Source organism: Mesoplodon bidens, assembly GCF_964165515.1.
Source record: "Mesoplodon bidens genome assembly, chromosome: 15".
NCBI classification, from domain to species: Eukaryota; Metazoa; Chordata; class Mammalia; order Artiodactyla; family Ziphiidae; genus Mesoplodon; species Mesoplodon bidens.
In genome coordinates, this window is record NC_138171.1 from 3,962,599 (window position 1) to 3,979,073 (window position 16,475).

The 16,475-nt window shown below is 56.2% G+C and overlaps 1 protein-coding gene across 1 annotated transcript in view; it reads right to left on the reverse strand.

Moving 5' to 3' along the window:
- Window positions 1–16,475, reverse strand: part of PHACTR3 (phosphatase and actin regulator 3) — a gene marked incomplete at its 5' end in the record, with an annotated part of 222,487 nt that overhangs the window by 83,489 nt on the left and 122,523 nt on the right. Inside the window, 2 exons of the mRNA XM_081255887.1 lie at window positions 6,040–6,117; window positions 10,155–10,316. Coding sequence (XP_081112013.1) covers window positions 6,040–6,117; window positions 10,155–10,316 — 240 coding nt within the window. The remainder of the gene's footprint in view (window positions 1–6,039; window positions 6,118–10,154; window positions 10,317–16,475) is intronic.

A 16,475-nucleotide genomic window follows, 5' to 3' on the forward strand; every position in this document is an offset into this window, starting at 1 on the left:
AATACTCCTGGCTTCGCAGAGTCAGAGTGAGAATTCAGTGAGTGAATGTCTATAACGCATCTGGCATGAAGCAAACACCACGTGTGCTTGTAATTACCCTCACTGCTGCTCACAAAGGGAGGAAGAGGACGATGACAAGGGTGATGGTCTGGCCACTCGGCCCACGTGGTATCAACAGGGCCCTCCCCGCGCCCAGGATTCGGGCCAGGCCTGCGGCGTGACCCTGCGGAGGACGTACACTTGTAATCACTGTTCACCATCTTCCGTCTGCTGCACGTCCCCTCGCAGGGAGAGCAGAATGGCCAGAAGTCTGGAGACTTGGGTCTCAGAAGATGCCATCTATGCAGCCATGTCACCTGGCCTGGGGGGTGGGTCTAGACCAGGGACCGACTACCCTTCCCTAGCAAGAAGCAGATGGGCAGTATTTGTATTTTAGACTTTTTGGGCCACATGCCACAATATCCATGCTCCATATTCACCTTTGTTGTTGTTTTTTTTTTTCCCCCCCACATAAGTCCTTTAAGTTTAAAACCATTCTTAGTTCAAGGGGCTTTACGAAAACAGACCTGGGGCCAGATCTGACCAGCAGCCAACCAGCCTCCACCCAGGAAAAGACCAAGACACAAGCCAAGAGAAGTCACCCAGTGGACAGTTACGATGTCACCAAGCTCAAAACTACAGCTTCTTGGACCCTCCCTCACAACTGGTTCACTCACGCTTGAAACACAGCCGTGACAGTCTCTGCTACCAGCTCCCTTGGCTGCTGGTGACAGAGGTGACAGGCAGCACTGACAGGCTGTGCACAGCTAGAGCCACAGCACGGCACTCTGCTGGCACCATCTCACCTGAACGTCACAGCTCCCCGCCCCGGGAGGTGTGGCTACCACCCACCCTTTACAGATGGTGACGCAGAATCTTAGAAGGGGCGGGTCATTTGCTGCTGGTGACGGTCCCTGTCGTTAATAATAACGGCATCTCCATCATCATCATCATCATCAATGAAATGGTCAGAACACTGAAACTGCGAGGCCCAAAGGTCCCCACCCTCCACTCGGGCTCAGCAAAGGCTGCACCCGGACGCACAGTCCCGGGATTCCTCCACCTACTTGTACGGCTTAGCGGACTTGCAGGACTTTTCTGGGCTGTGCTCAGAGCTCCGGCTCATAATCCTGTTCAGTGAAAAGTCACAGTTCTCAAAATAGCCTGGGCGGCAGGGTCGTTGCTAAGCAATGCTGGCAGGCAGGGCGGGGGAGCTGTGGGCAGCTGGTCCCCTACTCCTCTCACTATACTGTGGGCGCTCCCTCCCGGCCAGGCGCTTCCGAGGGCGGCAGAGGGGAGCCGGGACCGGAGGCTGGGTTATACACAGAGCAGCCACGCTGAGAGGGGACGTGCCCCAAACAGGCAAACACGCACCCCGCACACACGCGCCTGCACGCACACGCACGCCTGCATGCACATGCACGCGCACACACACACACAGCCCCTGGCGCTCCTGCCACACAAAAACCAGCCAGACTTGACTCGTCACTGCCAACTGCCCCGAGGACAGGGACCCTCGTGTCTTTCAGGTCACGGAACACAGCACCGCGGTAACAGCCACCTCCCCTTATATCCAGTGACAGAGAATGAAAGCCTTTAAACTATTAAGACAAAGCCAAGCAGACACATTCAGGAGGATGGAGTAAAGTCGCTCAGGGCACACACGGCGTTTGGACAGAGAAATGCGCCAGCTCCTGTCCTCACTCATCGTATGTGGGCCAGGGACCCGGTGCAGGGGCTGGGACACCAGCCTGCCCTCGCCTGTCACAAATGTGTCGCTGGTCAAAGCTGTGAAGACGGAGTGAGAGGAAAAGGTCAGCTCCCGGTCCCTCATGCAGACCTGGTTGCATCTCACACAACTCCTAACCATACTAGTAGGGTCCTTCCTCGATCCGGCAGGTTCCCAGACCTTCAGGAACCAAGGATAGGTCAGAGGGGTTCATAAAACGCATATGTTGGGCTTCTCTGGTGGTGCCGTGGTTGACAGTCCGCCTGCCAATGCAGGGGACATGGGTTCGTGCCCCAGTCCAGGAGGATCCCACATGCCGCGGAGAGGCTAGGCCCGTGAGCCATGGCCACTGAGCCTACGCGTCCGAAGCCTGTGCTCCGCAGCAGGAGAGGCCGCAACAGTGAGAGGCCCGCGTACCGCAAAACAAAACAAAACGCATGTGTTCACAGTATCACAAAATAACCGCCCCCCCCCGCCCCGTAGAGCGGGGAGGGCAAACCCGTGCCCTGGACACGGGCTCACTTCCAGGACGTGCAGGCTCTCTTCTGCAGGCCCGTCCACAGCCAGCTCACACTGCTTCGCTCCTGACCGCTTTGTGGGCAGACTCCAGGGGGCTGACCCAGGGGCGTGTCCGTGTGCACGCGTGTGCACACCTGTGCAGGGCAGAGGACCTTCCTGGGTTTGGCCTGGCCGAGGAAGTTCAAGTGTGAGTTCCTGAGGCTGCTAAGAACCGCAGGCAGCTCTGGGAGGGTCTACGGTCCCAGCCTGCGGGGGACCTCTCTGGGGCCCTCGGTCACTGTCGGAGGCTCGCTCAGCCCCCCAGGCGCCCCCTGGGTGTGAAGTCCAGGCTCAGTGCGGGGTAGGGGGCAGCCAACCACAGGGGGCGCTCCCGGCTACAAAGCCGGCCAGCCGAGCTGGGCGCAGGTGGTGGCAATGAAGATGATTCCTGAATCCAAGCCGGGGGCCCTCTCTGAAGTGGGGGGGGGGGCGGCTCAACTCCCGGGGCCCCGGATCAACCCAGCAGGAACCCTGCTGTCCCACCTCCAGGACAAATTCAGGACCGACAGAGGCTGACCTGGAGCTCGCCTTCACCCCAGTGAGAAAAGGCATTTTCTGAGCAAGTGCAGGACCGAAACAGTCGCTCCGAGAGGTATGCACCCCAGGAGCCTGTTGGCAAACACTCTCACATATCCCCTTACCCCTGGGCGTCCATTCGAGGTAATACAGTTAAGAGTTCAAGGGAGATGAGTGTGTGGTGAGCCCACACCCCTGCCCCCTCCCCCCGACCCAGGTCCCTTCCCAGGGGCAACGCCGCCGGCCCTGCTTCTAACACGCACCCCCCAGCAACAGCCCCGCAGGCTCACTGCAGACTCAGCCCCCCTGCCCCATGGCTTCCCGGGGCGCCACGGCCACAGAGGTGCCGGTCACCCAGCCGCCTGCTGGGGAGTCGAATTCTCTCCATTCCGTCCATGCTGCAGGGAGAGGCAGGGAGGAGGCAAGGCCCTGTCAGACACCCACCCACCCCGCTTCTCACCTCCCCTAACCCGCACCCACCTTCTCTCTCCTCCTCCTTGGGGTGCCTGCTCCCTTCCCCCACGGGGGTCCCACTCGGGCTGCTCCACTGGGCTGGAAGACGCTCCCCAGTCCCCTCACCGCTCTCTGCTTCTCATCCTTGGCGGCACCAACGCTGGAAGCAGCTGGGGAGGCTTATAAACTCTGGACGCCTAGGTCCCACCCCCAGCGCCTCTGATTGAAGAGCTCGCCAGGTGACCCTAATTACAGCAAGTTCTGAGAAGCAGCCTGTTGACTCCTACTGCTATAAGACCCACTCCACCATCACCTCCCCCAGCCCCGGACCAGGTCAGGGGCCCAACTCACGTTCTTCACGTGCTACGTGCCTTTTCTTCACCATACTCAGCTCAGCTGTGATTTTATATTGATTTGTGGGATTATCTAATGTTTGTTCCCCACTGGACTGTGAGTTCTGGGAGAAAGGTATTTTGCTCACTTGTATCCTCAGCAGCTAACACAGACCCTGGCCCATAGCAGGTGCTCAGTAAAATGGTGTGACAATGAGTGCATTGTCAATTCTTGAGCAAAGAGACCGTGTTTCAGGCCCCTCCGGTTCCTGGTCCACAGTCACTTAGCCAGAGAGAAAGAGTGATCTAAAGTCAGGGCTGGCAAACTACACCCTGGGGGCCACATCTAGCCCACGGTCTGTTCCACAGAGCCCCGAGCTACAAAGGGATTTTACCTCTTTAAATGGCTGAAAAAAAATCAAAACAAAAATAATACTTGATGGCACATGGAAGTTATATGAAATTCAAATTTCAATGTCCCTAAATAAAGTGTTACCAGCACCCAGCCAAACCCACAACTTTGTGTAGTGTCTGGGGCTGGTTTTGCCTGATAACAGCAGGGGTAAGTATGGACCGCACAGCCTAAAATATCTACTGTCTGACTCTCTCCAGAAAAGGCTCGTTGACCCCAATCTAAAGCAGTACTGCAGGTGTGCCGGCGTGCGATCTCCCCGCCAAACACAGAAGCCAGGAGAGCTGGCCCCTGAGCACGTCAGCCATGCGCTCACCCCGTCAACTCGGCTGCTGGCTCTCGGTACTGAGGCCACCAGACAAAATCATTTTACAAAGATTCAGAGTTTAGGAAAGGAAAAACCACACTTCTCCTGGAAGTTTTTCCCTTTAATGATTCACCTATCACTTTATCTTTGATGGGAATCAAATCCATGTTTTCCTTCATCAGTGATAATATTTTAAAAAATAGATGATAAACAGACCTTCATATTGTTTTCATTTTCCCTCCTCCTGCCCCAAGAGTTAAGGTAAGTTTTGTTGGCAACATATTCAAAATGCCAGAGTTTGGAGCTTTTTGGTTCCATCCAAATTCAAACAGTCCGGATTTCCATCTCAGCAATGACATTCTCCCAAATCTGAGTCAGACTGGAGCGTTTCACATCTGAACGCCACAGGACTTGATACCAAGTGTTTTTTACAGGCAAAGTTTGATTATTAGCACTAAGCAATTTCCCACGTATGTTTCCCCTGAAAACAGCATCAACATCAAAGTACTTTTCCCTTTGCATCTAAAGAAGAGGAATGACCACAAGGGCCCTACCAGACGCAGAGCACATTATAAATCTGGATTCACGGACTCCATGGGCTCCCTTTCTACTTCCTGATACCTGGGCCAAATTACAAAGAAACCAATAATATTTTAAGGCTAAAAGGGAGACAGGAATGCCATTTATTCATGTGAATTCACAGAATTGGCTCTGTGAGGCCAGGTTCTTTCAATCATGAATTCACAGAATTGGCAATTCACAGAATTGGCTCTGTGAGGCCAGGTTCTTTCAATCAGGAGGCAAGAGCTTGGTCCAGCTCGAGAGAGACCTGCAGGGAGCAGTGAGGTTTTCTGAGACCCCACCACCCCTGCCAAGCTTTAGGGTCTCAGAGAACTAGAAAGCACCGAAGTTTAGCGTCAGGACCCAAGTCCTGTGCCTCATGCCATCACCAAGGGAGGAAGATGGGGGAACTCAAGAATTCTTAAATTAATTGTGCTAGTGATAAAACCTGGTGTTTCTCAAAGATGCAAACAAAGGTGGCTTTGCAGACACCACAGTGATGAAGGTTTCTGGACCACAGTCTGAACAGCATCCGGGCCCTCCAGCTGCGTGACGCAGGGCAGTTACCTCCCAGACCCTCCCATTCCTCACCTGGAGGCGGGGGATAACACCACACCCAGTCCCAAGGATGCTGTGAGGACAAAAGGTTGAAGGCGAGTAGAACGCCCAGCAGGGCACCCAGCATACAATCAACCCTTAATAAACGGCGGCTGTAACACTAGGTGGTCATGGGGAGCAAATAACTCACCCAAATCCAGGATTAAACTATGAATATGAAAAAACAAAAGCCACTGCTACCACTTTGGGGCAATCAGGACTATAGCCACTAGCTTCACCCACACCCAGCTCGGGCGGGAAGCAATCCCTTATCCCCAGGGCAGGTGGCTGCACTCAGCTCCACGCCCCATGAGCAGCCGACTCTTAGACTCACTGATGGGTCCTCAGAGGCCCAGGGGCTGAGCCGTGGGTCCTAACTGGACCCACGGAGGCCTCACTAAGGTCCAGGAGCCACAGCTGGATACCAGACTCCTCCGACTTCCACTCCACCCTGATGGGCTCACTGGACCCCCGTGAGACCCCCAGCTCAGCGTTCCTGGGCCCAGCCCTGCCCGGCCCGGGGTGGCCCACTTACCCTGCTCCATCATCTCCAGGAGCCCCTTCTTGATGAGGTCCTCCCGACCTTGCCTGCTGGCCATCTTCTTCTCCAAGGCTGCACACAACACAGACATCCAGGTGAGTCACGGGCAGAGCGCCGCAGGGCCCCGCCCGAGCCCAGCCAGTGCCACCTCCAGTGTAGGAAGACAGCAGAGAGGCGGCAGGTGACCGTGGGTTAGGGGCCCCCAGGTGGGGGCGTGGTTCAGGAACCCGAGCTCCCCCCTAAGCAATGTGCTGAGCAGGGCAGAAGGGAGGGACGGTGAGCACTGTTTAAGGCAGTGGCTTCCGTGGCTCATCTGAGAAGTGACGCCCCGTGTACCACCCTCTCCAGGCTCCCATTCCCACCCTCCGCCGACTCCGCCTTCATTTTCCAGCCCAGGACCTTGTCCCCCAAATACCCTGGGGTGCTTTTCTGTGGTTCTATTTTCACCTGCTAAATACATCCTGACCACCCTTTTGTCTGTTCACAGACCAGTCTTCTGCCCAACTGTCCCACCAGAGGCTCCTCCGATGAGCCCCAGGTTCATGCTTTCAAAGAATGTGCCAGTAGGGACTTCCCTTAAGAATCAGCCTGCCAAGGCAGGGGACACGGTCTCGAGCCCTGGTCCAGGAAGATCCCACATGCCGCGGAGCAACTAAGCCCGTGCGCCACAACTACTGAGCCTGCGCTCTAGAGCCCGCGAGCCACAACTACTGAAGCCCGACGCCTAGAGCCCGTGCTCCACAGCAAGAGAAGCTGCGGCAATGAGAAGACCGCGTACCGCAATGAAGAGTAGCCCCTGCTCACTGCAACTAGAGAAACCCCATGTGCAGACAACGAAGACCCAATGCAGCCAATAAATAAATAATGTTCCTTTAAAATAAAAAGAAAGAAAGAAATAGTAGCTTTAAAAAAAAAAGAATGTGCCAATCGAACAGGAAGGAGGCGGCCAGGCCCCGATCCCCCTCCACCGAGCCCAACGTGCGGAAGGAACCTCGTCAATTCCTCCTTTGGAACAGCCCTTCCGGCCCCCTCATCCCAGGGCAAACCCTCCAGCGACTGGCCCCCTGCCCCTGCCTTTCCCCTCCCAGGGGCCGGTCTCACTCAGCTCTCCTTCTCCCTAACTGTCCAGAAAACGATTTGCCTGCAGTAGAATCCAATTTCCAAACACGAACCCATGTCACCCCTCAGACCCTCTCTTTAAAAGATATGGACAAAGTACCGGCTATAAGCCTGGATCACAAAGGGCCCTGGGTCACCCACACGTATGAATGCCCTGCCCCATGTGGGAACGAAACAGCTGCTCGAGTAGCAGAGCTTAAAGTCTAGTGGCCAATGACAAACAGGCAATGACCATGAAGTTATTTATTAAAAAATATTCACTGAGCACCTACTGTGTGCCAAGCACAGGGGAGCAAGGCAGGCATGGACTCTGCCTGAGAGCCAGAGCTTTGGGACAGATGACAAACATCTGGGCGAGTGGCATCGACCAGAACCAGAGGGCACAGGGGCAGGGTGTCTGGGGAAACCCGGCTGCTTCCCTGAGGGTGTTTACGCTGAGGGATGAATACAGAAAACCCAAACGTACCAGGGAAAAGACATCTGGGGGCAAAGGGAACATAATTTCCTTTCTGAGTCCACTTTCCAATCCAATTTCCAGGTGCCAGCAGTGTGGATAAAACTGAGAAACGGAACTCTGGCTTTGGGAGGTGCAAGCAAAGAGACTGCCGCCCAGTCCAAAAACAAGAAGTGAGCAGGACGAGGGTGAAGATCTCCAGACGGAGGGACCCCGCTGTCTGACCAGTGCTGGGTGGCAGCATTGGTGGCATCCTGCTCAGATGCACTGACTTGTGAGTCCTCCCAATGTCCTGAAGAGGCAGTTGGCAGGGGCTGCTGTCTGCAACTCAGGACACCTGTCCCCACGGCCCAAGCCACCCGACCCCCTCCCAGAGCAGGTACGGGCTCAGATGCCACTTCCCAGACTTCAGGCTTCCGAGAGCCACCTTCATGGTGTCACCCAGTCCCCACTCTGCCCAAACCGCTATCTATATTGTTTTTTTTTTTCCTCTCTCTAAATCATCTTTATTTTTACTTCATCTCATCCTAACCAAGGATGCCTGTGAAAACAGGGATTGGATAGGCTGAAATAAATAACATCCCACACTTTGGGGGCAAAGAATGGTTTAGCTAAATAAATGAAATGCAGAGCTATCTGCAGAATTCCAAATGCTTGATAAAGGGCCCAACGGGGATGCCTGCCCGAAGGCAGGGATGCTGCAGGTCTTAACCTGGAGACCCTCAGTCCCCCGGCAGGGCCCGCACAGCATCCTGAAAAACTCACAGGTTGCTCCCCGCAGCCCAGTGCCAAGTGGGCCAGGGACACAGGGTCCCGAGGGCACGCAGCTCACCCTCCAACCCCACGGCCCAGAGAGCATCAGGGGCTCCCCAAGGTCACAGAGGTCACCCTGCTCTGGCCCCCTAAGCCTTTCACTGATGCCCAGGCGAGGCTTTCCCAACTCGGTGCGTTTGCACAGCTGTTCCCCCAGCTGCGATGCTCTTCCTTGCTTTCCTCCAGGGGGCCGATGACATCTCAGCTCAGTGTCACCTCCTCACCTGGGTCTTCTCAGGCCACTCAGCCCAGGGCAACGCCCAGCCCCACCTCCTCCTCAGCCCCGCCAAGGTCGTGACTGTCACACGTGCTTGTCTGTCGCCTGACCCCCCAGTTGGCGGAAAGCTCTAAGCGGGCAGGGTCTGGGTCTCCCTGTCTACTTTGTGCCTGGCACACAGGAGCCACACAAGGTTCGTCGAATATCGACGTTTGTTCTGCTTTCATCCTTGACGAGGAGAATCTGTCCATCAACCTCTTGGGTAGTTACAAAAATAAGTTTGTAAATTGCGTAAAAAGTGTGGGTGGAAGTACCCCCTGCTGCTGTTAGGAGTCCCCCCTGCCCCCCGCCACTGGCTTTGCCTCTGCCATCCTCTGAGCCCGGGAGTCTGCGCCACTTCAAGGCTGGGACCACAGGGACCGCCAGAGGGAACAGCCCAAGACGGGCACTTACCAGGCGGGTCCCCGAGGCCCCGGACTCACTCCGCGTGGGCAGCTCCCTCGCTAACTGTCTCCAGCAGCAGCTAACGGGCCTGCGGGAGCCGAGACGCTGTGTCCCCTGGGGTCCACTTCTCAGGGCACCGACCTCCGTTTCACCGAAGGCACCCTGTCGCCCAGGAACCAGACCCGAGCCCGGCTGCCAGGGCTCCAAGCCCAAGCCCACAACCCGCTGCTGCCTGGCCCTGGGAGCGGCTGCCCAACTGATCCTGCTTCCCGTCCCTGACACGGGCAGGAGCGCTGTGATACGGGGGCTTCTGAGCATTTAGTCGTTAGAAACGTGCTGTGTCGCTTTTACTCTTATGGCCAGTTGTGTTGTCGTCACCACGTGCATCCCCTGGGTCAGTCTCATGGCCAGAGTTCCTGGCTTGGAGTTCGAGGGGGCGGGGGCAGCGGTCCAGCCTCTCGTAACCCAGCTTCCCACAGAGCTGAAGGTGAGTGAGGGGAGCTCTGGGGTCCTTTAGGGGGAGGAGGGCATCCGGACGGGGCTGCCCAGGTAGGAGAAGCCTCTTCAGGAGGAGCTTAGGAACCGGTGAGCGTCGGTATCGAGGCCAAACTGAGGCCCCGACCCTCTGAGTGAATCCCCCATGGGGCTCTTGGGGACGGTGGGACCCAGGCCCCGGGGTTGTCAAAGTGAGGGTCCAGGTGCAGGACGGCTGGGTGCTCCCCACTCCGGTGTAGTCAGGGAGGAGAGATGGTTACAAGCCAGGCCTCAGCTCCAGCCTGGCCTTGCACTGACCTTGAGTCTGCATTTTTAACTAGGTTGAGGGTGACGTGTGTGCCCCTTAGGGGCTGGGCGTGAGTGGGCTTCGGGTGGGACCTGGAGCTGCCTCCCCGCCCCCGCCCCCACCCCGCCAGGGACCTGGAAGGGCCGGCGAAGAGAGGGGACCCGCAGGCAGTTGAACAGCTCCCAGCCGTCAGAGGCCACAGAGCACAGCCTGCCCCTCCCAACACCAGCAACAGAAAGCGTGGTGACGGTGACGCCAGGCCCCCTCTCCCTGGTGCTCACCGGACGTTGTCTGCTTCAATTTTTCATTTTTCTTTTTCCTCCATTTCCAGGGTTTGAAGATTCTGCCCAGGGTGGCCAGTTTGCTGTTTCTCCTCACGGGGGGAGTTCGAATCCCTGAGAGAAGATATTCAGAGCGCACCGCGGGGGTTTGGTCCATCTCATCTGGAAGGCGAAAACCCAGCGAGGGGGTCAGTGATGACCACGCCCACACGACAGCCTGGGGGGCCCGAGGTGACTCCCCTCCTCCCTGGGGCCACCAGTGATCCTCCAAAGCCTGGGGCTCAAGAGGGTGGGCCAGGCCATGGAGACGGGGCTTGTTCCATCATGTACCAGCCCACGTTCAGTTGGGTTAATTCACCTCATGCTGCCTGTGAGAAGAGGCAGTGTATCCAGAACCAAGAAGCCCTAGAGAGACCCAAAGGTGCAGGAAGAGCAGGGCTGGAGTGACCGAGGACCAGGCCAGGGGAGGCCACCAGCAGTCGGAGGGGCCAGGACCTGGGACGGGCCGGTCATCAAAAGACCCAGCCCAACGCCCCACGAGACGGGCGTCCCAGGGACGGGCAGCCCCAGCCGGCAGCCTCCAGAACAACCCCTGAGGTTTGACTTCCAGAGGCCTGTGCCTGTCAGCAGCACAAGCCACTCAGCCCCTCTGAGCCTCAGTTTCCACATCTGGAAAATAAAGTTAATCATCAGCCCTGATACCTAGGGTTGAGAGGAAAATTCTGTGTGACCATACGGTGGCCATGACGTCTGGAAACATAAGTAAACACACATAATACACAGTTTATTGATAGCATGTTACAATCCATGTGAAGTAATATCTATGTTTTGAAACTGTCTACCCACTCTGATTAACATGCTGTGCCAGCAGGAGTGACTTTCAGTAGAAATTTCATAATAATTTTTTTTTTCTTTGCTGTACGTGGGCCTCTCACTGTTGTGGAGCACAGGCTCCGGACGCACAGGCTCAGCGGCCATGGTTCACGGGCCCAGCCGCTCCGCGGCATGTGGGATCCTCCCGGACCGGGGCACGAACCCGCATCCCCTGCATCAGCAGGCGGACTCCCAACCACTGCGCCACCAGGGAAGCCCCTCATAATAATTTATATTGTATAAGTAATACAATAATTACTATGGAGCAAAAGTTAGTCACTACTTGTTCTGGGCTGAGTGCTATCATATTTTACCCCCATAGTAAATCTATGAGGTGGAGACTGTTATTATATCCATTTTACAAATGGGTACACTGAGGCTCGGAGCCACAAGCCATTCTGTTAGCTGTCAGAGAGAGGGGATGATGGCCTCGGGCAGCCTGACTCCAGAGGCCCCTCTCGTATCTCTAAGCTGCTTCTAGGGTGACGATATAACTTTATCACCCAAAGCAGGACACACATGGATGGAACACAACAGGAGGCATAAACCAAGACCGTCCCAGCCAACCACTCTCTCCAGCTGTTTTTTTTCCATGCAGCATGCAGGATCTTAGTTCCCTAACCAGGGATCGAACCCACGACCCCTGCAGTGGAAGTGCAGAGTCTTAACCACTGGACCGCCAGGGAAGTCCCTGTCTCCAGCTGTTATTTAATTGAGTGTTAAGTGTACACCAGAGGCTGGGTCCGCAGGGGGTCCACAAAGAAGCTTCGTGTGGACAGACAGCCCAGGGGTCTCGTTTGAGGACTTCTCCCTGCAAGCTTAGCAAACCAGCCAGGCTCCTAAGCCAATGACATTCTCCACCTTGTGTTCAGCTATAACCCCAGTGCCCGGCGCCTAGTAGGGGCCCAGGAAGTTCGGGTGGGGTAGTAAGTGAGCCAGGGCAGTCTAAGGACCGGTCATGACCCCCAGCGCCACACTCCAGGCGTGCAGGATGCAGATGGTCCTTCTCTCCTCAAGAGGCAAGTTTATTCCATGTTATTATCCTCTCCTTTCCTTCCTCCGCCCACGGATACCAGATGGAAGTGGAACGGCCGGTGCCATGTGGCCCCAGAAAAGCTGACTGTCCTGGAGGCATTTTTGGCACAAAGGAGAAAGAAATGCCCTGGTCTCCCCAAGCTTCCAGGCTGGTTTGAAGATAAAGACGAAGATCCCCAGAGATGCGCACGTGGATGAGGAAGAATTGTCATCGCTTTATTTACATCTCATCTCACTCCACAAAGGATGGGCAGCCGTTATCAGAAACACACGCCCAGCAAGACAAATGAGCGTCCGAGGAAATCCAGAGGAAGGGGAGTCTGGACAGAGCCACCGCATCGGGGTTCGAGACACCACGTGCGGCTCTGAGCTTCCTGGCGGCCAAAGCAAAAAGGAGCAGCACACAGAATAAACTACAAATCAGACCCCGAACCTCACGCCATCTGCCACCTGTATCACTGTGACTTTAGTCCAGGCCACCAGCATCTCTACCCCAGATGCTCACACAAGCCTTCTAATTGGTGTCCCCATGAACCCCTATAAATGTAAGTCTGATCGTATCGCTTTCCTGCTTACTCCCTGTGGCCTCCCTTCTCATTTAGGACAAAAAGGCCAAGGCTGTAAAGGTCTCCGAAATCTGCTCCCAAGCCCCACCCACCTCACCCCTGCCCACTAGCCCCCTGTTCCATTTCATCAGCAGCATTATTGTGCATTAGCATCTATGGCATGTTATGGAAACCAGAATGTCGTAACTGTTAGGATGCAGGTGCCGGAAGCAGGGATCCGGGCTCACACCCCCGCTCTGTCACTCACTGCCCGGGACTGAAGTGTTGACACCACTGTCCTCCTCCCTCCCTGCATTTTCACCTTTGCCCCTGCCTTGCTGGGGGAATGTGGGGGACAGGGGACTTCCCAAGTCCTTGCCTGGGGGCTCGCCATGTGGCTTGCTTGAACCGATGGGAGGTGGGCAGAAGGGACATTGTGGCCCCCTCCTCATCACCCCTTCCCCCTCCCCCCACCATCACTATTTTCTTTATTTTTATTTATTTATTTATTTATTTGCGGTACGCGGGCCTCTCACTGCTGTGGCCCCTCCCGTTGCGGAGCACAGGCTCCGGACGCGCAGGCTCAGCGGCCATGGCTCACGGGCCCAGCCGCTCCGTGACACGTGGGATCTTCCCAGACCGGGGCATGAACCCGCATCCCCTGCATCGGCAGGCGGACTCTCAACCACTGCGCCACCAGGGAAGCCCCCACCATCACTATTTTAATACATTGCCTCCCTGCTCCCTCCCCATGGTGGCTGGAGCAGGTACTGTGGTTCCCACCTCACTTCTGACACACTCGGGTCCTCACCACACAGTCCAGGGCACGGGCAGGGCATGCTGACCACTGAAGAGACGGCACACCACTCTCCCCTTGAGAATGCATTCACTCATCCATTCACTCATTCCTTCATCTATTCAACAAAAACTTATTGACACCAGCCACGTGCGGAACTGCACCAGGAGGAGAACGCGCAGAGGTGAACAGAAGGAATCCCTGCCTCTGTGGGGCTTCTAGTGGCCAGCAGGAGATGGACAACGGGAGGGGGGATATTAAGAAACCAAGCCTGCTCGCCCCATAGCTAGTTCCCTGCTGCCTTCCTCTCCTTATCTTTCCCCATCACATTCATCACCTGGTGTGTGTGTGTATGTCTGCGTGCGCACACACAGACACGCACACACACAGACCCACACGCAGATGCACAGTTATTTGTTTGCCTTTTGCTCGGTCACCTCCCTAATTTGAGAGCAGGGTCTGCTTTTGATGGTTGGCTTGCAGCTGAATCCCTGGCGCCCAGAACACATAACATAGGAACCCATGTGGTGAAGGAGATCCTTCCAGACATGAGGACGGATGGACAGAACCCAGCACCTGCTCAGGGAGCCGGGGGAGACGCGGGGGCTGACTGGCAATAGGGGGTTATGAAAGGCTGCTGTGAGCGGGGTTACGGAGCAGAAGCCCGGGTGAAAGGGAGCCAGCGGTGTAGAGGGGAGCGGGGGCAGGGAAGAGGGACCCAGGCAGAGGAGAAGCGAGGTCGAGGGCTTGGAGGAAGAACGCAGGGTATGGGGGCCATGGATGCAGCTGGGGAGGCACGCAGGGGCTTGAACCTGAGTCAAACTTCAGCAGGAGCGACTGGGTCTCTTCAGCTCAAACGACCTGATTTGTTCATTTACCAAATATCCAGTGTGCGCGACCAGGAAGACGCCTTAGTCTGAGCGACTCCCCAGGGGCCTGCTGTCACGGGGGGAGCAAAGGTGGGGACAGGCTCCAGGGGTCTGAAGCCTGCACCTCCAGCACCCTCTCCCCCCGCCTGGCCCCCGGCGGTGCAGGCCCAGGGCCAGGCGGGGTGAGGGCTCCTGAGGGCTGTCACTCATAACCCAAGGCCAGCCATTTCAGAAGAGATGCTCCGTCCAGTGAAGGAATCACTTACAAGCCACCCAAGGGCACGAATGGGTCACCGACGGTGTGCACGGGGGTCCAAGTGAGCAGAGGCGGGCCCAGTCACACTAGAGGGTGGGAGTGACTGTGGGCAGGCGTGTGTCTAGCAGAGAGGGTGTGCACATATGTGCACGCGTGTGCCTATATGGGAGGGCGTGCGTGCACCTGTACGTGTGCGTCACACAGACAGAAGGGAGGCTGGGGGGACCGCCACCACCCTCTATCCCCAGCCCTTGAATTCGCTCAGTGTCCCTGGAGTTGCCCGGGAACCTCCTTCCTGCATCAGGGAGGACTCCCAGATTCAACACATTAGCAGACCCCTGCAGCCTCTGAAGAGCACGTGGTGCTAAGTTCCAGGGGCACGTCTGCCACCTGTGAAGCATGAGCAGCTAATTAATGAAAAATGTTTCCCCACATCTGCTGGGAAAGTACAGCATGCAGCTGCAGGGCAGGCAGGAGGCCGCCCAGGCTCCCAAACGACGGATGGGCCAGGCGCCCCGCCCTGGGGCCGAAGGTGCCGGCTCCAGCCCCTCCCATCGCTGGTCCCTTCCACAACTCCAGCCCTCTCCCGGTCCCCTCTGAGGTTAACGGCAGTCAGGGCCCTTGTCCCCCAGGACCCACTGCCACCACCCCATCAACGGATCCCACAAACCTACAAGTCAGGCACTTCTAGAACAAGGCAGTGAAGGACACCAATGCCATGGCCGAGGTCACTGACTTATGGACTAACTTCCACGCCTGGCTCAGGGCCAACTCCTTTATTCCTAATATTCCCTTCCATCCTAGCTCTGATCACCCTCAGATATCATCCTGGGATCTGTTATTTATTGTTATCATCTATTTTTCCCACTGGAACAAATGTTAAGCCTTATGAGAACAGGCACTGTGGCCATCTTGCTCGTCATGGGTCCCTGGCATCTCTACTGGCGCCTGGCACCCAGGAAGTGCTCTAATAAACACCTGCCTGACCTGTGAATCTGGGATGCAGAGCTGCCAGTGCCGGAGCCAGGATGTGGTCCCCGTCCATCTGACTCCACAGTCCTCGCCTTAGGGATGTCTGGCATTTCTGCTTCGTCATCTTCTATCCCCTGACCTGGCCCCGTCTCCTTCCACTTCACCAGGTCACCTTCCCCAAAACACAGTGGAAGGGAAGCTCTGCTCCCCGATTACCAGGTGCCACATGCTGAGCGGCTGGCCTCATAGGGAAGACAGGCACCATCCGTATCAGACAATATTGGAACAGGACCTTTTGCTTGTTTGTTTCACTCATTCATTCACAAATTCATTCATCAAGCAGCCGCTGAGGCCTGCTGTGTGCCAGGGCTGCTCTGAGCTTGAGACAGTGCAGTAAACGCAAACTGACACGCTGTCTTGCTCTGCATGAAGCTCGCCTGCTTACAGACGGTGAGACGACTTCAGAATGGGATACGAGCTTTGGCAGTGGGGATGTGGGTCAACAGAGCGTGGCCTGTATTTCTTCGGTGAGTCCTTCCCTGCCCCCAGAGAATCCATCTGGCAATACGTAGTGACCAGCTTCTTTAAACAAAGCACTGTGCCAGGTATGAGGTAGACTAAAGAGGTGCTGGACACCCCCCGCCCTACTGGGCTCACTGACCACGGAGAAAATCAAGGTGCATGGAATCACCAGGAAGAACCAGGATGGAGGATTACAACTGCAGGGGAAGTAACTCTTCTTGCCTGGAGCGGGCAAACCCTGAGAAGGCTACTGCGGGTGGGGGTGATTTTGGAGTTGGGCCTTGGAGGTTGACTAGGAATTGAATACAAGGTGCAAACCCATAAAAGCATGATCGTACATGGTGTTTGGAAGATACCGGTAATGCAGCGGAGCAAGATCTGACACCGCCAGTCAGAGGTTCAGAGCCCCGTAAAATCTCCATGTATAAAACTGGGATCCACAGAGAGATACCA